The sequence below is a fragment of the Fundulus heteroclitus genome, chromosome 13 (assembly GCF_011125445.2).
Source record: "Fundulus heteroclitus isolate FHET01 chromosome 13, MU-UCD_Fhet_4.1, whole genome shotgun sequence".
NCBI lineage: Eukaryota > Metazoa > Chordata > Actinopteri > Cyprinodontiformes > Fundulidae > Fundulus > Fundulus heteroclitus.
Genome location: NC_046373.1, coordinates 20,972,200 through 20,995,089, shown reverse-complemented (window position 1 = coordinate 20,995,089; position 22,890 = coordinate 20,972,200). Strand labels below are relative to the sequence as shown.

General features: G+C 38.4%; 1 protein-coding gene across 1 annotated transcript; it reads left to right on the top strand.

Annotated features, from left to right (window-relative positions):
• Positions 1–33: 33 nt before the first annotated feature.
• cdcp1b (CUB domain containing protein 1b) lies at positions 34–22,099 on the top strand. The gene is made up of 14 exons (XM_036145345.1): positions 34–52; positions 190–279; positions 6,946–7,164; positions 8,013–8,354; positions 9,073–9,285; positions 9,385–9,735; positions 9,878–10,093; positions 11,494–11,850; positions 13,204–13,563; positions 13,655–13,852; positions 15,374–15,730; positions 18,871–19,224; positions 19,315–19,396; positions 20,752–22,099. Exons 2-14 carry the CDS (start codon positions 216–218, stop codon positions 21,251–21,253), a joined length of 3,615 nt encoding a protein of 1,204 aa, XP_036001238.1. The 5' UTR covers positions 34–52; positions 190–215; the 3' UTR covers positions 21,254–22,099.
• Positions 22,100–22,890: the final 791 nt, after the last annotated feature.

Genomic DNA, 22,890 nt, shown 5'->3' with positions numbered 1-22,890 from the left:
TCAAGTTAGAACAGGTAACCGCCCGTGGGGCCACGCCCTCCTCTGCGCGCAGGTAATCTGGAGCAGGAAGTAGCTGTCACCGTCTTTGCTGTGGCTGGAAAGTAACTGAAAATGCATTCGCTTGCCTGAACAACGACTCTGGATTTTAACTTTTAGGTTTTTTTTTTATATTGTATTTTTTTTTTTTAGTCAGAAGGATCCCTATATTGCAAAACATGCGTCTTTGCGGGGCATGTGCTCTCATGGCGCTTTTGTTTGTGTCATCTTTGGACTCATCAGGTGAGGAAAATAACATTTGCCAGCTGGAAATATGTGTTTGTTGTAGTCTTGTGTTCGTGTTAACACGTATAGTTTGATATGTCAGTTGGCTAAAATGTAATAAACAAAGCAAAACGCCCTTATTTGAAGACCAAGCTTTATTCATGACGTATGCATGAAGTTCGTGTTTGATTCGTACCTTCTGTTTCGACACTTGATTAAAGGGCCATTACACTATATTTAACATCCTTAGACTGTCTTTATTAAAATACTTGAATGTTCAAACTATAAACAGGCTATCCTATCCCTGTTAAATATTATTTTAAATGCAGTTTGGGAACCGTTATTCAGGTAACAAAAATCTCAAAAGGGCAATTTGAGTTTTTTTTTCTTTTTAAGGGGGACCTCAAATTGCTCTACATTATATCCAGGTAGAATATCCTCGACACAGGACCATTATAGTCATAGAAATCCTAATCACAGAAAAATATATTTGAAATATCTTTTTAAAGTTTGTGAAATCTGAAAAGTGATTTTCTTTTTTCTTTTTTTTTTTTTTTTTTACATTTTCAGTTTTTACCTCAGACCATTTTGCATTAGATCTAGTTTAAAACGAACCCGCCTTAACAGACACAACCTTTGCACTATTTTTATTCACTACTGACAGATTGTAGGTAACATAGATTGTAAATTTTTGCACATGTATACAATTTCTGCAGATAAAAAAAAAAGTTAGGCTTTTTCTGGCATGATAGTACTTTACTTGGTCTATCTTGGAAAAAATAAACTACCCATCAGCATTCAGTAAGAGCAAATTATATAAAATTTAGTTTATGTTTTGTGAAACTTTTATCTAAGTTTTGAAAACTCAAAACAGACTGTATGTCTTGACAATGCTTCAGAAGTGGTCCATTTTTTTAAGTTGCACCACTTAGTCAGGCCAAACCTTTAGTTATTTCACAGTAATGATGGCTGATATGAAGTTTGTGATATGTGGTACCTTTTTATTTAGTTCTTAAAAAGTCAATAAATGTAGATTTCAAGGCTTTGTTCTGCCCAAGACCACCTTCCATGAGGTCCATATTGAAATTTAGAACACCTAGACAAGTCAAATGTGGACAGAACTGTCCTACATTGATGGTAGATCTTAGTAAACACACACTGGCATATAAGTGAAAGTGTTATTCTATTTATTTTCAGAAAATGAATAAAGGTTTTACAAAATCAAAGTATTTTATATCCCCTGTCAATAATGTAAAACTATTTCTGTAAGGATTTGACCTGTGTCATAGTTTTTAAACCAGAACACATCTAATGTTGTCAAAACCTTAAAATAACAGTTTTTATAAATCAAAACAAATGTTTCCCAGTCTGTAAATTGTGTTTTCTATAACCTGTCATTAGTGTAGACTAATTCTGTCTAGGCTTGACCTTTTGTAAGTTTTGCAGATTTCTAGAAGGACCCCTTGACATGTGCTTTTAGTCTAAAGGAAGTCTAAAAATCACACAAAAAAAAATCTTGCTATCTAGCTAATGCTAGCTAATAACAGCTAGCATGAGCTTATATTGTCTGGTAGGTTTACTACTGAACTGTCACAGATACGGGAGCTTTACTGGCTTTTTTTGTGTTACTCTCAAACATCGAGGACTATATACCACTATATACCAGCTTTGGTATCACTGTTACTGGAGTATAAAAAAACTATTTGAAATAAGTAAACTGAGGACGCTTAGCTTGGCAAGGGTTCAAGTGAAGCCTGGAGACACGGCAGACTTATAATACAGTGGGGGAACCCCTGCAATCCAGTCTATGCTAGGTAGTGTAAATTTTAACTAGTGTGGATCAAAGCTTACCCAAATTTGTTTAATGGAGTAAAATAGCCTTTGGTATAGTACAAATCGGACTTCACCAAAGTGCTTTGTCTCACCTTTTTGGGTCACATAAAATGGATCATTCAGCTGAACTTGAATGATCCCTTCCTTTGTGGTTGCACTTTTGAGGCTAATAAAGGGCATTAGTGCTTCCTGATTTATGACAGGGATAGCTAGAAAGATGGAAAATAAAAGATAATGTCAATGTGAGCTGAATTATCTCTCAACTCTTCCATTTAGCTTGCTGTTTTCAAATGGTTTATGAAGCGTTAATGGAGCGTCCTTCCTGGAGGCATGAATTCATCCCAGGTTCATTAATGATTGATCAACAATCTGCTGCAGAAATATGAATCTCCTGTGTTTGTGTGTGTGTTTTATTACGTTCAGGGTTAAAATTTAATTGAGTGTTGTCTTTCTAAGAACTGCTGTTGGTTCTGTTTAGGATTTTTATAACTTTGATTGATATTTTAAAAAAATTCTAATGGGGGGCTTCCATGTTTTTTTTTTTTTTTTTTTAATAACTCCTCAGATATTCATTATTTACTGGCACACAAAAGGCCCTGAGACCGGCATTGCCATAAAAAACTGTTTATGATACCGTCCAATTCAGCCCAGCCCAGGTCATTTAGGCTCAAGTTTTCTGTTTTGTTTTCTAATGGACAAGCTTTTAATAAAGCTTGTAAAATGACTGGAATGAAAGTTTCCATGGTCGCATGTGAACCTTCACTTTCTTTGGCGTTAAAATCCACTTTGGATCCTCCTCTAAAACCTTTTGAAGACATTTGAGCGTAAAAAAGAATGACTCCAACCTGCTTGAAATAAATACTTAATGGTTGTGCCAGCGGTGTAACTTGGCACAGTTTTCAGCCTGTAAAACTAACAAACCATCTTGGTTTCAACACTACATTATCAGAGTCTTGCTGCCACAGCTCCGGTACGAAATGCAAACAGGCAAGACAATGGTGACCTCCCCAAACCAGTTCAGGAAACCTCCTCACTCTTGAAACCTGGTGGCTGCCTCAGGGATGTGGAAGAACAGGCGATGGTTGTCTAGCCAACAAGTCTTTTTGTATGATGCAATGCAGTCATGTTAACACAAAGCCAAATTAAGAGGAATGCTATTGACTTCCAGTGGAATATGCCCAGCAGAGTGAGGCCTTTTGAGGAGTAGAGGGATGCTTCACAATCTGCAGTGCTCCTTTAGAAACCAGAATATTGCTTAACTAAAACATGCACTAAGTAAAGCATAAAACCAGAGCAGTGTTGTAGCTTTAAATTGATGTGGTCTCATAAAAGAAGCGAGTTTCTTACTAGAACAAAGTGCATTTTGTATGGAAGAGTTACTCTCTTTACTCACTATGACTCATGATTTGTTGGACTCTGGTTAATTCGTTCTGGTTCATCGTTACAGTCGGTAGGAAAGGCGTGCCTGGCAACAGTGTTTGCTCATTCATCACCAGCAATCTCTCTGAGCCACTCTTGGCAGCGATAACTTGAAGCAGTCATTTTCTGTATTACTTTAGAAGTCTCTCTTGTTGTTGAGGGTTAATCTTGGTCAACTCCATTTTTGTATTTTTTTTTTAGTTTTGTCAGTTCGTCTAACTCTCAAATAATGGTTCTCAACCCAAAAGCTATGGAGTCTGGGTTTGCCTCAAGGGGCAGAGTTTAGGTATCTTGGTGTCTAGTTCATGAGTGATTGTAGGATGAAGCAGGTGATGAATAGATGGGTTGGTGCTTTGTCTGCAGTGACGCGGGCATTGCTCCAGTCTGCCTTGGTGTAAAATGAGCGGAGCCAAAAAGCAAAATTCTTGATTTACTGTGCCCTCTATGCTGTCACCCCATAGTTATGAGATAAGGGTGATAAAACAAGATCCGGGATACAAGCAGCTGAAATGAACCTCCTGCTTAAAGCTGGGGTGAGGAGCTCCACCATCCAAGGAAAGCTTAAAGTAGAGCTACTACTCTTCTGTATCATTTGAGATGGTTTAGACATCTGATCAGGATGTTTCCTTGACTCCTCCATTTGGAGGTTTCTGGGCACGTGCCACTGGGAGGAGACCCCGGAAAAAAGGCAGAACTCACTGCAGGGACTTTTTATTGCTTCTGGCCCGGGAACCTTTTGGGATCCAAAAATATGATGCTGAGTGTTGCTGGGTAGAAGAATAAATGGGTTTTCCTCCCGGACCTGCTGCCTCCCCCACAAACTGATCTTGGGTAACAAGATGACCATGAATGGATGGACTTCTTCTTTTCACAATATTGTTTAATTGTTTGCATGACCCAGTTTTACCAGGCTTCAGTTGTCCTACAGATGGCCAAACATTAGATCCCAGAGCATTTTATTGCACAGAGGAGTTCATGGTTTTCCATGTGTTCTGGCTGCATAACTGTTCTTCACAGTTGCAACACTATGTTGATACATGCTTGGTTTTCACCCACCATAGCGCTGTGTATTGTTATTGATCTTTATTGGATGTACTGTTTCGTAAATACTGAATGGTTGATCCACTAAATCCCGTCGTTTGTCATCCATCCAGCCATCCATCCATCTTCTAACACGTCTGTCCCTTGTGGGATTTGCGAGGGGTGCTGGTGCCTATATCCAGCTGTCAATGGGCGAGAGGCGTCTTGTGTCATAATAATAATAAATGTATGATGGTCTAAAATATAGATCAGGACTGAAAATTAATTTTCGCTATTGCAAGTAAAGGCTCAGTTGATCTAAATTAATTTACTAACTCAAAATTCCAAAAGAAATAAGATAGCAGAGAATGAATGAAACAATAATAAATGTATATACATGAACAATGTATGGATACATGCATGGATATTATTAGAAAGGAAATTGAATAAAAAAAAAATGAAACTTATCTAAAATGAATAGACTTTGGTTTGAGAATTGAGTTATTGAGATTATGATTAGACACATCTCAAATGAAATACAAGGGATCAATTGATATACATTATATTACCAAAGGTATTTGCTCAACTGCCTTGGAGTCTCATATAAGTGGCACCCCATTATTAATCCAGTTAGGGTTCAATATGAAGATTGTTGCTTCACTAAAGTCAATGCTGATGTCTGTCCTGCCTGTTACTCTGTAAACACACGGCTGTATGCTCCAAGCCTGCAAACAGCCAAACCATCCAACTATTTGTATGAATTATTCTGTATTAGTATAGAACCAAAAAAATACTTGTTTGTTTATTTTACCATCACAGTTTTTTTTCATTTTTCCAAAGAAATTGCATCAGCTTTTGATCATGATTTAGGTGACCGAGTACTCCACTCACACCAAGCAATAACTTCTAACGACCCCGGACAGTGACTGGGAATTGATTTGCATCTGATTTAGAAAGCGCCTAGCAGGATAGACCTCAATGTCCTTTACCAACTGCAGGTTGCTCAAGTGTGAGCCACCAGAATTGACAAAGACTCCTGGATAGGTGTCGAAACGTGTTGAGAAAAATTAAGTGAAAGTCCTGTTGCCTCCAATTTAAGCTTATCTACTGTTACGATGACCTGAATAACTGAGAATTTGCTAGGGCTGTGCATAAAAATCGATATAAAGATTAATATCGATATTTTTAAAAACGATTTAATATCGATATTCTGGCTTTCAATATCGATATACCTCCCAACCTCTAGGGGGCGTTTTTTTTTTTTTTTTTTTTTTTTTCCCAGTGTCCTGTCTAGCAATATGGCAATAGGAATTGATATCTCAATGCCAGATAGAGCTCGACAGATTTTGCTTTTACAAGTGGAGCAAACGGCTTTCGCCATAGTGCTCCACTTGATTTATGCTTGTAAATAGCTTTATTATGATTCCTGCAAGGAGAATTTCAAATTATATGGACATGACAATGGGAGGGTAAAGGAAGAACAAAAAGTGAAAGAAGAAAAAAAAGAGTAGAGGTGAAAGAAAGAGGAGATAAAAGGGAGAGAATGATAAAACCTTCTTTGTCTGCTCCATCACCTGGAAAGAGACACAAAAAGAACAGCACAACCAACAGACATAAAGCAACAGATACACTCGAATAACACCTAGATGCCATTGCTAAATCATATATATTATTATGTAAGCTGACATGTGTAATGTGATATTTGAAAAAAGAAAGTGAAAGAACATAAATAAATAAATAAATAAATTACAAGATTACTGTATATAAGTGAACACTTAATACCTGGGACCCAGCACCTGTGGGAGATGTGAAAGTGCACTAGTTTAGGTGAACATTATCCAGAAATAGCTTGATAGTGATTGTGGAGAACCGAAGACCCTAGGGGGCGTTATTACAGCGCAACCATTACACTTCACAGCGAAGGAGAGCGAGTGAGACGAATTTGTGGAACGGCCGACAGGATTTTAGAAGCTCCTTTGACCCTAAAATCAGATGTTTGGGCACATTTTTGGTTTCTGTGACACGTTAAATGCATTGAAGCAAATGCACTTTATTTTCCTGTTAATATGTCTGTGATCAATAAATAGAACATAAACATAATATTTGGCTGATTTTGGTGATTGAATCACTGAGCATTAATTCAAAGTAATAAATATCGATATTGGAATCAAATCAAGCTGAGCTATGTATCGAGAATCGTATCGTATCGTGAGCTGTGTATCGAGAATCGTATCGAATCGGCTCATCCTAGATGATACCCAGCCCTAGAATTTGCAAAGGCATTTTTCATTGTTTTCACTAAATAGTTGCAATGTCAAATCTCTTGTTTTTCTTTTTATTCATGGCTAACTGTTTTTTTTTTAAATGTAATTTTTAAAATCAGTTTCTGTAATGTTTGTTCTTTTTCCTCAGAGTCCTACAAGACCAAGGTGCTGCCAGAAAAAGGTTTAAGCGTTACAGTGTCCAGCAAGCAGCCCGGCTGTGTCGTATGCACTATCAGTGGTGTTAATGACACCCAGACGTCCTGTCAACCTTCTCTTAATTTAGTGCCTGAAAAGGAAGTTAAACTGCTGTTTAACTGCTCCCAGCCTATCGAACAGTCGTACAATGTGGCAATTAGCAGATTAATTGGTGAGTTTAAACGCCTTGTTCTCCTTCAACTGTATGCTTTTTTTTCTTCTCTTTTCAGTGAACTAAATTCTAGCCTTATTTAGGGCTTTTTTCTTTAAGAATTTTCTTAAAGCTTTAAGCAAACTGACTTTTGTAAAGAAAAAAGTACAAGACCTATTGTGAAATTTCTGTGAGGGCTTTGTCACGTTAACAGGAAGTGGAGAACATTTGTTTCTTCTGTTCCTTTTCTGAAATAAAACAAATATTTAGTTTTCTCTTAGTGGTGTCTTGCAAACATATTCACACTCTTTGAACTTCTTCACATTTTGTCATGTTTCAATCATAAAATCCACTGTACTCATTTAAATAGGATTTATTCATAGATAAACATAAAGTAGTGTAGGATTGTTTGGTTAAATCGGCCTGCTATCTTAATCTCTGATTAATTTCTATTTTCCGGTCTGTATTTAGGTTGCCAGTGATGTTAGGTTTGCAGTTGCATTATACTGTTCATTTCACATGATGGATAGTGGTCCTTGAAAATTAGTGCAATTTACTGTGATTTTTTTTCAAGCTGTATGCAAACGAAATTTCGTTCTGTACGCACTTTGTGCATACAAAATGACAAATAAAGCTGTCTAAAGTCTAAAAAGAATTACCAAATGTGAATTATTGTAAGAAATCTAATATAATTTCCACACTCATCTCTAAACGCATCATTAGTCATTGTGTGTAATAGCACTTCATACACACAGGATTAGTTAACTGAGGATCAATAAATGTTATGTCTGTTCTATTACTTTCTAGTACCAAGCAGAACAATTTAATTAGTTCAACTAAATATATCCTTAACTTTTGACACATTACAGAATGTACGGAGAAGATGTGCGAGCCCACGATGGTGGAAGTGCAGTCGTCCATTCTGTCAGAGTTTACCAGAACTTTCACCTGGAAGCTGAAAGCGCCTGAAAAGACACTCGTGAGTCTGGACGTGCTTGGGAATGGACTGACTAAGACTTCACAGCCTTGCTCTGATGGAAAGCAGTACTCAGTGGACACATCTGAAACAAAAAAGGGGGAACCAGTTCAGTACTGTCGTGGCGGTTCCGAGACGCGACTTGTCCTGTTCAATGAAGGCGTCGTGTCCCTTGAAACTAAACCAAACATAAAGGTGGAATCTTCCCTGTTTCAGACCTCGCCCGGACCAATGAGTAAGAAATAACTTAGCCCATTCTAACTCTTCTCTAAAGATGTTTAATTACAATTTGGGCCATTTTCCTGACTTTAAGTTTTAGAATTCTGATATCCTTATACAAATCGATCCCGGTAATATGTCCTGTCCCATTTTCTTTTTGCCCCATGCTGTTAAGCATTTTCCCTACATTTTTTATTTTTTTTTATTTTATTTATTTATTTTCAGATTAATGCTAGAAGATTTGCAACTTCCCTTTTTGTTTCACGGGACACATAGTGATTTAAAATATGTCCCTTCAAACTGAGATTTTTCAGTATCATACTTTACAAGTCTGTCAAGTTACAAATGATTTATAGAATGATTAGCATGTAGCTAACTTCAACAAATATTGTTTTGTTGATTATTGTAGCTCAATACTTGTCAATACTGTTTATTTTTCTGTCATGAACTAATTGTCCCAGTTAGTTGAAAGAAGAAACAACCACCGGGGATATATTAAAAATCTGGCAAAAACAAACAAAAATAGTTGCATGGGCTTGCATTGGATAAACTGTTGGTAACATCAACATATGCTTGTAAATTAGATTTAGATTTCAATCATCATATTGGGCTTGACGAAATGATAGAATAGAGGGAAATGCATTAAGGATCTATTTTACAGAGACTCTTTAGAACGTTTTAAGCAATGCATTCTCTATGATATTTAATATTTGTTTTGAATTTTTGTTTACAAGAAAAAGCAATGACTGTAACCATTGGGCCCACTTCTACTGTGGTCCTGAGCCGGGATCTTGGCCAGTCAGAATGCGAAGTGTGCGTTCCTGGGGGCGCCAGTCCTGATTGCAGCTCAACTGTAAAGACACTAAAAAGTGCCGAAAAGCTCCCTTTGGAGTTTAGTTGTATGAAACCTCAAGATGTGTTCAGTATGACGATGGCAACAAAACTGGGTAAGAATACCATCTCTTTATGAAACCGTTTACTTTGATTCACCTGGGTGGAACAACAGCTGCAGCTGCAGTAACTTTTTCATTTCTATTTTCTCTCAGAGTGCACAAAGAGTTCCTGTACCCCCGCTGGGGCCGAAGTAGATCCAGAGCTGTTCAGGGACTTCAAAAAAACCATGACATGGGACATTAGTGTTCCAGAGATGACTACTTTAACTTTAGACTTTCCTAAGGATGGACTAAAGGAAATTTCTGCATCAGAGAATTGTGACGATGATTTTCTGTACACAGTCAAACATGCGACGAGTGATGGACAGATGAAAACTAGCAGTTATTGCAAAGGTGGGACAGTGTCTAAGCTTGACCTGTTCGGAGCGACGACTGTGACTGTTGAAGTGCCCAAAGAAGGAGAACTGGACCGGACTGTATTCAGTTTAAAAACGGCACCGATACGTGAGAACGCGTTTTAAAACTGTTTCATGAAAGAACAAAACATGTTATGTAGGACAAACTAAACGCTATGCAGTCAAAAAAAATATATCCATGAAACTGCTTCATCGTGCTTTAAAAAGTTTCTCGTCTCTGTTTTTTTTAGGTGTACGATCAGTTTCTGTGACCTCTGACCCCAACACGCACATTATCATCAGTAGGAAGGCCAAAGAACCAGACTGTGCAATCTGTGTAACTGAGGTCTCCAAAAAGTCCTGCAACTCACAAACGCAGAGACTGAAAGATCCTCGCAACACTTCGGTGAACTTTACATGTCCACGTCCGCAGGATATCTTCAGTGTGGAGATTAACAGAGAAATTGGTATGAACATTAAAACTGCCTCAGATTAGAGTTGTCGTATTGCAGAGGTATATCTCAATTAAAGGTATACTATGCAACCGGGGTTGATTTTCCCAGCGAGGCTCGCCCCAGAGGGCGAAAGTAAAAGTGCACTGTCGTAAAGATGCTCAGCTGTTCTGGTTTCTCCGTCAAGCCAGGCGCGGTTGTTTTGAGCTTAGCAGACAGGCGAACGCAACGAAAAGTGGAAAAAAATGGCAGTAAAAACAATGACTAACACAGTGAAAGTATGAACATGCAGAGAGAGAGAGAGAGAGAAACCATTCCAATGTTACTTACAATCGCATCAGCAGAAACGTGAGGTCCGCGTCAGCCTTGCAGCCTTCTTTCTCTTTTAGCTCTCGCCATTTGGAAAAAGCTTGCCCGATGTTCACCCGTGTACGACTCCTCTCTCTGTCCAGAGCCCTTTTCCTCTTTCTTGCCTGCTCCGACATGGGCCTTTGCTGTTTTCTCACTGGTTCCGCCATGATAACTGCACAAATATCGCCACTGCGCTAGCAACAAGCATGCCTTTCACTGCGGGCGTGTAGCAGTTCTCGCCTTAAAGCAAGACCGACTCTCGCGATGCACCAGACTTCTGAGCCTGTGTGTGCGGGCCGAGGGCTCCTGCAATTGCAAATACGGTATTTCCCCTATAGACCACCAGGGCGGCTGAGAAAACCTTTGTTCGACCTGAAATGACTCATTTAATCATCCAAAACGGTATGGAACACATTAATTAACTGAAAAATGTTGCATAGTATGCCTTTAACCTGGCCAGTCAGATTAATACTCTAGTTCTGCACATTATCAATCTGGGACTGCTAATTTTGAATCCGTTTTGGGAAAGGAGTGAATTTCAGCAGGATTCTCTATCAAAGGTTGGTTTTAGCCAATATCGGTATCGACTTAAACAGCAAGCTTTAGCCAATAGCAGGTAAGCAAGTCACGGCACTTCTAGCTGTTCTACTTTCAAAGAAGAAACCGTAGATTCTTACAAAACAGATGTGATAGCAGCAGTTACGCGTGCGTCCTCCTGCGCTGCCATGTTTGTGTTGATTTGGCTGGTTGACTTAGCAACTCATGCTTTCGTCGCACCGGTATGTCCCGCCTTAAACCTCCATACTGCAACGTGATTGGCCCAAACCGTTTTTGGTTCAGACACAAACGGTTGAAGCCGGAGTGGTTAAAGATGGATTCTCTCGTGTCTGTCAACGAACAAATACCGTGAGGATTCATTTTGCAGGCAACATTTTAACTTTCTGAAAACCTGAAATTGGGGTTTTTCTTAAGTTTAAGCCATAATAATTGTAGTGAGTTTGTACAGTAAGTAGACCAGATAAGGGGGAAGAAGGATATTTTATATATTTTTGCTTTATCCTCAGACTGCACAGAGACAAACTGTACTGGTGATACCATCCACGCCGAGACTAATTTTTTCCCCGACTTCAACCGGAGCTTCACCTGGGACATTAAGGTTGTCTCCACACGAGTTTTCCAGCTGGACTTTGCAGAAACAGGTTTGCGGCAAATTCCCAGTGAAGACACCTGTCCAGATGACCACACGTACTCTGTTATCATCTATCTGCGCACCGGCCCAGCGAACATCGGCACTTTTTGTAAAGGCGGCCCCGTGACCACAATACAGGCTCGTCACAAGGGCCGTGTAACCCTGACGGTGCCCGGGGATGCAAAGGTTGACCCTGTGGATTTCAAACTTAATGTTGGACCTGTGACAGAAGGTAAGACTTTTACAATGTGGCTTGCTTTGTGTTGCAGCAGAACACCAATTTAATTTATTAATCCAATTCAGGTTAGTTATGCAGTGACAATACAATCAAATGTCATCTCAAGGCACTTTGTAAAAATATCCAATTTATATACATTATTTTCAGTCATTTCAACTGATTCACGGTTAATTTCCTACATTCCAATTTAATTCTGGCTGTCAAACAATGCAGTCAAGATCCGTTTATTATTCCAATTAATAAAAGTTTGTTTCTATTTAAGGAAGCCCATAGATCGGATCAAGTCACTGACATTTGTGTGGTGTCAACTTTGCAGCAATTCCTCATACTGAACATGAATGCAACAGCAATGGAAAGGAGAAAACACTCCTTTAACAGAAATAGCTCTTTAGTATAACCTGACTCTGTTAGCAGCTATCTGCCGCAACTGAGTGCGAGCCTAAGAAGAAAAAGCATACACAAAAAAATGCAGGTGCTCTGGTCTAGGAGTACTTTCTGTATTAAAGAAAAAGTAATATATATTTAAGGAATGACGGGGGTGGGGGGGCACACCCCTTGTCGAATGGTAGGGTGTGTGTGTGTGTGTGTATATATATATATATATATATATATATATATATATATATATATATATATATATATATATATATATATATATATATATATATATATAATATATATATATATATATATATATATAATGAAATGAAATGGAGGAGAGCTGTGTTTTTGGCCCCATGTCACGTTCAACAGGTGGCATGCTCCGTGCTGTTGAAGATTCTCAGTCATCCAGGTGATTGTCATTCCAAAAAAGTTTAAAAAGCAAAACAACTGGACTTTTTTCCAAAGTTTGAAGATGTTTTGCTTCCCATCCAGAAAGCTTTCTCAATTCAAAAAGTCTGGAGTAGTGTGGCGCTCCAAGCTTTATGGTACTGTGCTTGTTTGTTCTCGGTGAACACCGGGCCTGAGGTCGGAGTGGTCCTGACTTTCCACTGAGCGGACCAGATCGCTCTAACACATGACAGGAACATATATAAGATTGTTGGTGCCTGTCGGGATGGGAAGATTGTGGCAAAATTGGTCTAATTATCCCGCCACGCGAACCAGCATTAAGAGACCGACTTTTCAACTTGTTAGTTTGTTTTTGCCATTACGTACGTGTGGTCATTTTTGGCGTTCATAACCATAACCATGGGCCCAGGGTAGCCACACCTTCTGCCCCCCCACACACACACACCTCCTCTGCCTCCACTACAGAATGTGATGTTTCCAAAGCTCATCTTGTTTAAGCCGTTCCAAATCTGACTTTTCATGTTTTTGACCGCTAACCTGCTTGTTTTTCTCTAGTGGCGGCCATAATTACAGTCAATCTACCACGAGGCGTATCAGACATAGACCTACTCACACCCAACTATCCTCGAGACTTCCCGGATCAACAGCAGATGCAGTGGGAGTTCACCATCCCCAGCAAGCACAACTACACCGTTAACTTCCTTAAACACTCGGCCCCAGAGTGTCTTAGTGGTGATGTGGTGGTTGAGTATCAGAAGGAGGACACGAAGGTCACCAAACTGACTCTGACGGATCCCCAGCCTCGGGAAGAGCAGGGCAGCTTTAAATTGGTGTTAAAAAACTGTGAAACAAACACAACGCTAACAGGACTGAGCCTGAGCTACAGAGTTTCTCTGAAGAGAAGCGGCATTCCAGGTAAGAGCTGGGGAAACTTACAATCGTATTTAGTGGAAACAAGTTTCCTCTAGTACTCGGAAATCTATTAACTGCGTTTTGTTTCTCTAAGTTCTCTGCACGGTGGATCTAACCAAACACAAAGCGGTGTCCATAGAGATTGAGAAGGTGGTCTCTGACCCTTTTTGTGAGATGAGCATGAACAATGAAGTGAAAGAGAAGATAATTGTGGCTAAAGGCACCACGGCCAAACTCTCCTTCCTCGACTGCCCAGATGATGGTTTTAACCTGACAGCGAGACAAGATATTGGTAAAAATAAATAAATCTTTTTTTAAATGTTTTTTGTAGAGGTTTCTGGTCACTAGTGAGTGTTAAAGGCTGTCAAATGTTAAGATTGATTCAACTTTTGTGTCTCTTTCATTAGGCTGCCAGTTGCAATTAGCTTATAGAAATAGTGGTAGCAGTTATTGTGTGAATTATTTCTACAGATAAACCAAATTTATCACATTACGTGCCCCGCCATCATTGTTTTATATGTTTAAACCCTTTTATTTTCCCTATTATTCAGACATTAATTGCATTTATCCCTTTAGCACTACCTTTATATTGTATTGCCTGTGAATTTAAAAGTGAATTTGCGCTTGAATTGCTCCTTTTGTTTAATGCATAAACACCTTTTTAAACACAATTTTGACTGTACTGACAGGAATCACGCTAGGATTCTTTGAAGCGTCCTTGCCCCATTCTGTCTCTCATTGTATCCAAATGCAACACTTGAACAGATTTTCAATGAATGACTAGCAAAAACTAGCTAGAGTTGTCTTCTTTGGTTATTGTCGCAACCTTCATAGACCTTCATTGCTGTACAATTGCTTTCTATTATGAATGTAGAAATTCTAATTAAAACTCATAATTAGTAGCATCTTGAGAGCGGCTGGAAACTTAATAGTTCTTGCTGTGCACAACTCCCCCCACCCCCATCCCATTATAAAAGGTTTAAATTGGGGACATTTTCAGGGACAGGCAGTCAAAAACAGGGGAAGTCTGCAGTAATTGGGCACGTCTCGTCACCCTATTCAAGACATCTAAAATCACACTACTGGTGAACTTATGGTTGGCCAGTTTGTTATAGTTACTGAAACAAAACACATTCACAAACATTGCATGAATCTTAGCAGGCAACAGCGCAATACTTCAAGCACACAGCGATGGTTTAGGAAGGTCCTACTTCTAAAACTTACTTTATACTGCCCACGCTTAGAAAAATAGCAAAATAAAACAAATTTACTGTTTCCTAAAACTGTGGTATACAGTAGATGATCAAATGAAGGATATCAGGATATCAGCTCTTTGTTGGATTTTTTTTCCCCCATATAAAAAACAAAACATGACCTATAAATACTTGCTATCTTTTCTCGGGCCATCCTTTTATTCTTTTTCTTTCATGAACAGGTAGTGGACAAAAAACCATGTTTGAACAAAGCTGCCAAACTCCAATGAATAACAAAACCTTTTGAAAACCTGAAGAACTAATGATCAATAACGCTTTAAAAGATTTAAAGGAGGTCCGACTCTCTGGAGGCTAAAGATACAGAAATATAGAGGGTGATTTAAAGATTCACACAGAACAAAGAGTATTTGATCTCACATTCTTAAGTCCTTAATACTCTTTGGATTATTAATACGTTTGTTGAAACATAGTCACATTTTATTAGATATCATTTCTTTTAGAGCCAGTAATAATGGCATTCTCGTTATTTTTCCTGATACACAATAAATAAATTTATAACTTATTCTCTTATTCCCATTTTGTTGCTGTTTTCATTGCAGAGTGTGAAAACGTAACGTCGTGCCCTTCAACTTCCCTCTCTGTTCCCACTCTGGATTCCTGTCTGCTGATGCCCCTCCAGAGCGTCACGTGGAAAGTCATCATCCCCACCGAAGCCAAACTGGACCTGGTGTCTCCCACCGGGAGTCTCCGACAGTCCCTGCCAGGGCTGGAGTGCGATCAGTCGTCATCGCTGCACCTCGCCAGTGATGAGGGCTTTTCCATTGGAGACTTTTGCTCTGACGGCGTGATCCAGAGTATTCAGGTGCCCACCGGTGTCTCCGTCACAGCTACGGAGCGAGACTTCAGCAAGTCTAGTATGCCTTTGCTGAATTTCACAGTCAGTCCAAAGAGCACAGGTAAAACAATAATTTATGTTGTTAAACTGCAAAGACAGATTTTTCTTCCCCCCTTCAATTTATGTGTAAATCTATTGATCTCACCTTGGAAGCATCTTGACAGGAGATAAAAAGCCCTAAAATACATGAATATGTTTGTGACGGCTGTAAAATGTCACTCTAAGAAATTTAGAGAAGTTTATATCCCCGTATTTAATTTTATTTATTGGGAGGAAATATATATATATAAAAAAATGGTAGGAACTTTTAACAGACTAAATACTTTGTGTCCAGGATTGTGAGGTCTGCAGAGAATCTTGATGATTCTCACTGCAGACCTGAGTTCTCGTAGCAGTATGACCTGTCCTGTTTGGTGGATGAGCCAAACCACACAGTGATGAAAGACCACAGGACAAGCTGTATAATAGCCATGTAGAAGATGACCAGCTGCTCCTGTGGAAGGTTATACTTCTTGAGGTGCTGCAGGAAGTAAAATCTCTAGGGCTGAACATTTAATCGCATTTTCAATATAATCGCAATTTAAAAAAACGCAATTTCCAAATCGCAGAGGTCAGCAATTTTTGGCTATGTCCTTTAGGTTTAAAGTAGGTTTGCCTCCACATGGAAGGGAAGACAGTTGCAGCATTGAGATACTCTAATTTTATTACTTGTTTTATAGTTTATATAATCATACAAAGCATTAAGTACAGGTCAATCAGTTTAATACATAGACGTGCTTGTTGGTTGGACCTTATGTTCAACAAGGACTGATCAATTAAACGCTGTTCTCTTGAATAATATTCTGATCAATAGAAATATTAAAAGTTCTTGTTTTAAATAGTCCTTGTTTACAAACATCTTTATTTAGAGGCCATTTTTGTTGCTTGTGGTTAATGCAGAGAAAAGTCAAAATTGCAATTTTGGTTGAAATATATCGTAGGCAGAACGCAATCATTTCTGCTCCGAGTTTAGATGCTGTAGGTCTTTTAGCACCTAATCCACACGGCAAATTGATTTGTTGTTTGTATATATTTGAAAAGACGTGATAAATTAAACTGGGGAAAAAATCGCATTAAATCGCAATATTATGAAAAAAAAAATCGCAATTAGATTATTTTCCAAAATCTCTACTGGACCTTCTTCCAAACAGTGTCTGTGTGTGTGGGCCAGCTCAGGTCCCGAGAAAGGGGGTTCCTAGGAACCAGAAGTGATCCTTGGTGTTGTTAAGGGTGGCAAGACATCTCCACAGTCTTGAGCAGGTTAAACTTCAGGTGGTTCTGATTCCACAATTGGACCGGCCTTCTGTCTGCTTGTGGACTTGTCATTGTCCTGAATCAGACTTCAGGAGGTTCACTGACAGGTCCACTGAGGTCATTTGTGTATGTTTCTTGGGGACCAGCATGAAGGTGATTTAAGAGCTAAAGTACTGAACAAAGTGTACTTTCTAAGAGACATAAAAAAAAAAACAGTACATAGTTCTTGGCAACAATTTCTCAAAAAATTGCCTCATCCAGGATAGAGACTGGACACAGTATTCCTCAACCAAGTGTACTTTTATTAGGAAGAAAAACAGAAACAACCCGAAGTTAGTGGCAGCATTAGGTGTAAATAATACATAAATTATATTATAAGTTATGACAGAGCTAGTTCATTCAGAGATGTAGGTGTATGATTTTTTTTTTTTGAAAGCTAGCTTTAGAAAGTGTGTTCATGGTGGTCTAATTGTGTATCAGTTAAGTAAAAACAAGCACATTGTTAATAAATGGGAAAAATTTAATTATGAATGATCATTATCAATCTTGTTTCTAAGTTCTTGATCTGCCATCATGAGTCACTTCTTTTCTTAAAATTAAAATCTAGTTTCAAGATTTGGAGAAGTGAAAGTAGACTCCCAATAGACTTGAATAAAATGTATATTTAGGGCAAGCTGCCTTCTGTTGACGTCAAGCTATCTTTACAACTTGCATGTGTCAGTTAAAGCTGCTTCAGCAGGGATGGAAAAATTAAGGTTGTTTTCACTCTTTGTTATCTGTGCTGGAGCAACTTTTCCTGTCAGGTTTTCAACACCTGAATGAAACAAGTTAAAACTTGGTATCTGGCTGCTTTTAGTCTGAGCCAAAAAAAAAAGCACTAAAGATGTGATGTAGAAGCAATGATCCATCAGCAGAACAGGTTGTTCTACTCTATATTTAAGGCAGTGGTGGCTGGTGAAAAAAAATCTTGGTGGGGCTGGCCATTAGATTTCCCTGCCTAACCCAGTACATGCCATCAAATTAAAAGTTGGAAAATTACTACGATTCCACAATAAGCATTTAATTCCATTCTCAGAATCAGCAGCTTACAGATGCATTCAACCATTTACAGCTATATTAGGTCTTATTTTGGAAAGGAACAGTATTAAATACAACACTGAAATTCACTATTTGTCACCAAAGTAGGCATACACCATACTGTGCTGTCATTACCTTCAGCCAAACAGTTTCACAATGACACAATGGGTTTCACAACACAACAGAAACACAACAGAATTTCAAAATATGAAAAAAAAATTATCAGCTGACAAAATTATGTACCTGATACAATGTTCACAGCACCTTCCAAAAACGGCTTGCCATATACCTATATCACTGTGCAGCAAGGGCTATGATTCCAGTAGCCCCCAAAGACATTCATGTTGGCGATGCTGATTGGCCAAATATTTATACAATTTCCCTAGCAACATTATACGATTGGTTATTTTGCTACACTTGTGCTCCTTGAGTGACAGCCCTACGGGAGAAATGCTATGTTCTAAATGGTAGAGTCAATTAGTAGAAGTGTTTTAATGTTTTAATTAAAAACTGACATTAATAATACTTTTGAAATCTAAATATATTTTGACTTTTTCCCTCCACATCTAGGGAGGGCAGTGCCCGAGCGCCCCCTATGGGCCAGCCGCCACTGATTTAAGGTGTTGCTGAAATAGATCTTTTTTTTTAAACTGATAATGATATAAAGGTATTCATTATTCAAGAAAAAAAATCTGTTAAACAGTGAAAATAAAGACGTTGCCGCTTTTTGTTTTCGCATTCCTTCCAACCTCCACATGAGGGCAGTATTGTCTAATATTTTAGAGAAGCTCCTTCAGAGGACAGCTCTGAATCCTAACATGTCTTCTTCAGAAACCATGATCTACAGGATCAGACCCAACATGATGTCCCCCACCATACTGGTCACTCCAGGCTGGCCTGAGGGGATGGAGTCCTTATCCATCGTCTCCTGGATCGTTGATCTTCCAAGTCAGTACAAAGCGTACCTCCAGTTCCCGAACGTCACCCAGCCCGATTGCGCCGCCAGTCAAACACTCGTCGACGCGAAGTTGCTGGGCGGGAAGGAGGAGATCATGAGCCGCAAGGACACTGAAAAGTTGGAGAGCTTGTGGGTCAGGCAGAGCTTCTACCTGAACATGTCCAACTGTAAGCCAGGGAGTGGAATGTTTAAAGTTAAAACCACAATTACTCTTCAGAAAACGACCAGTAAGGAATCACTCTGAGCGCTGATACAAAATATTCTCACGTTCAAAAACTTGGATGTACTACTTTTCTTCTGTTTTTGTTTCTCCACAGACCTGTTGGCCATCATTCTTGGTTTGTGTGGGGCTTTGCTGCTTCTGGTCCTGTTACTGGTTGTCGTGTGTATTGTAGTGAGGTGAGTGGCATTTATTTTTCCATTAAGGTATGGTTCTTTGTTAATTAGGGCTGCAGCTATCGATTATTTGAGTAATTGATTAATCTATCAATACTTTTTTGGATTAATCGATTCATTTAAAAAGAGACCATGTGAATAAATTGACAAAATGCAATAACGAAGTTAATTTAAACAAGGTAAAGCTAAAACTATATTGGAGTTTTGGATAGAGCATAAGCCAAAGAAGGGTTATTTGTTTTTTTTATACAGTTTTGGTTTACTGCTGTAATTAGTGGGCTGTTCTTTCAGTAGGTAGCATTTTATAGTCTGTACAGTGCAGTTCAAGATTTATTTACTAAATTAGTTGACAGTCCGATTCATTGTTTCAGCGCCGTTTTTTACTTTTTGTTTACATTAAAAATTCAGAAATATTGCTTTTGGCTTTTGATCAGCACTACCAACTCCTCTGAATCCTATGTTCTTGTGTTGCACCTAATGCATTTGCATCCGCGTACCTTAGTGTCGATATACACATGAATATGGTGGGTCTATCTCAGAAAACAAGATGGAATGTTACAGTAATTCAATTTCAAAGCAGTTCTGCATTTTATTTCCGTCAATTTTGATGAATATGGCATACAGATAACAATAACAATAGTGTCAAGAAGAAAAATAGCCCAGACGATCACGCTGCCACCACCATGTTTGACTTTTTTTCATGATGCTCTTTTTCTGAAGTGCTGTTTTACACCGAATATAACAGAACACAAGCAGCTTCTATTTAACAATAAAACCCCTAAGGGTCGTCAATGTGTTTTTGGGGAAATGTGAAGCCAGCTTTGTGTTATTGTTGTTCAGTGGTGGTTCTGTTCTTGAAACTTTCTCATTAATGCCCGTTTATGCCCAGTTCTTATTGTTGAGTCATAAATACCTACTTTAACTTAGTCCGCTCGTAAGTCCGTCATCAGATCCAAATGCGATTACAGACTTTTACCAAATACTGTGGTTCAAGTTCAACAGGTTGAGTATATTTTGACATGGGATATTTTAGTTTGGATGGCTTTTTCCCTTAATTAACAAACATAATTTTTTGTTTTTACTCAGATTATCTTTGTTTGATATTAAATGTTCTTAATGAGCTAAAAAATATTAAGTAATAAAAAGGAAAAACAAACGAGCAATCCATTTTTGGACGCCTTTTTATTTCTAAAACTCAGTTGAACAAATGAGATTATAAAGGAAGACATTCAAATGATTTGATTAAAGATGATATATTTATTAGCAAGGTGACGAGATCAAAAAAATAAACACAAGTTTACTCAGTGTTTTATTTTCATTTTTTTGGACTTGAATTGTGTCTTCATCTGTTCCTGCAGGAAAAAGAAATCAAAAATACGGAGCCAAGCCTCCATCTACATGGGCCAAGGAAATATCTTCCGTCCAAATGACCAGCACTTCACCAAAGTCCGGTCCGACAACGATTCCCACGTCTATGACTCCATAGACGAGACCATGGTCTACGGCCACCTCCTAACTAACTCCATCTACAACGACAGCATGCAATCCCCAAAAACGAACCACGAAGAGTCCTATAAAACTTTTGTGGGTCACATTGATCGAACTGTGCCGGTTATTAACGAACCTGATCCCGAGGAGGGGAAGGGGCATTACACCTTGCTGGACCCCTCTGACGCTTTATTCCAGCCCCGTCCACGCACTCCCGTCCTGCGGCAGGAGAGTCTGGGCTTCGAGGACCGCAGGATGCAGGATAATGAACTCCACACATTCAAAAGCAAAGGGGACATAAACACGATCCGTCTTTCTGCCATCGATCTGGAGCCGGAGCCGGAGCCGCCGGTACTAGAGGAGAACTTTTAGCGTGGAAGGAGTTTCTATCCATGAGATTGATCCGTTTTACCGAATTCTTGTCGCATCACAATGAATCCGTGGACCGAGGTCACCATGACACTCAGGGAATCTGAGCTCTTTTTTAAAGCACCCATGACTTCTCCAAACGGCTCGAGGAATTAAAATTTAAGAGCCTCGTCTCTGCTGGAACAGTTTTTGGGAATCGGATGCGCTCTTTTTAGGAGTCGAGGCCAGAGGCTTAACGCTGCTGACTCGGAAGCAGAGTTAAAAGCTGAAAACGCAAATCTGTGACCGCTTGGGCTATTTTTTAGCTTTTATAATTGTTCTTTTTTTTTTTTTGCTTATTTTGAAGGGAACCAACAAAATCATTCTAAAAGCTTTGTAAAATATTTTCTACACTTGTTAGTTTTGTTTTTGACCCTTTTAAAAAATAATAAAAAGAAATTGTACATATGAATGAGGGATAAAAACAAATGTATTATTGACTTCCAGGGCAAAGTTGTGACAACCTTGAACTAAAATTAAAATAAAAGATAGAATGTGTAGTTAACCAGAATTTCTGAACATCACTTCAAACATTTTCTTTTTTTTTGCCAAAAGACCTCTTTGCTCACCTTGTGCTGCTTCTAGTTTTTTTAGACACCAGACTGTTTCCACATGCTAATTTCAGATGGCAAAAACAACTCATAGAAGTTTTCTGTATGTCTTTTGTAAAATTAGGAACATTTAAAAAAAAAAAAAAAAAAAAAAACTTTGAGGAATTGTGTACAAAATGCTCATTCAAGTCTTAAAACCCCTTAACCTCATTGTTGTTGTTTTTTTTATTTTAAATGAAATAAATTGCTACAAAATATACTCTCTGATAGTAAGCTTCATACATGTTGGATGGATTTTCTTTTCATGACGGCCTTATCACCACATGTCCAGTTTTTGATGTAGTGTGCACATTTTTATTCTACAGATTGTTTAAAATTATTGTTCAGCGTTTTTTTTTCAAGAACAAAAGCTTTACCAGGATTTTAAACAATCTTTTAATCCCTAATATAATTAAAAAAAAGTGTCATCAGTACGTCATCAGTAATGGAAACTGCTGAACACGCTCAATACACTAATAGCAATCTAAAGAAAATTTTCCCAATAATCCAAAGCACGTAATTAGCAATTCTACAAGTGGTTATTTCTGGAAAAAAATTACTTAGGGTGATTCAATTTTGCATCCTGTTTATCTTCTATGTCAGAACCAGGATCTATTAACTGTGCTCCACCTCCAGACCCATTTACTTAACCATCAGCCCTTTTCCCTCTTGGTAGACACGTTTTTTTATGTTACCTGGAGATAAGTAATCATAAAACTGTTCAAAATCCAACATTTATTCAAATGTAGATTCCTTTCCTGAATAATTTATATTACACCTAATTTAACTGTGATCCTTGTGTTTTTAAGATGGATTTAATTTTCCTTTAAAAAAAAAAAAAATCTGTTTGAGCTTTAACTGCAAATCCCACTGTTTTCCCCTCCCTAATAAATTCAGCGTATTGTTCAGAGAGGGATGAACTTTGCATGTTACAGTGAAAGCTTCTGCCATAAACCGATGACGTTTGGTTCTATATTGAAACCTTTTTTATTCTGGATTTTTGGAAATGTT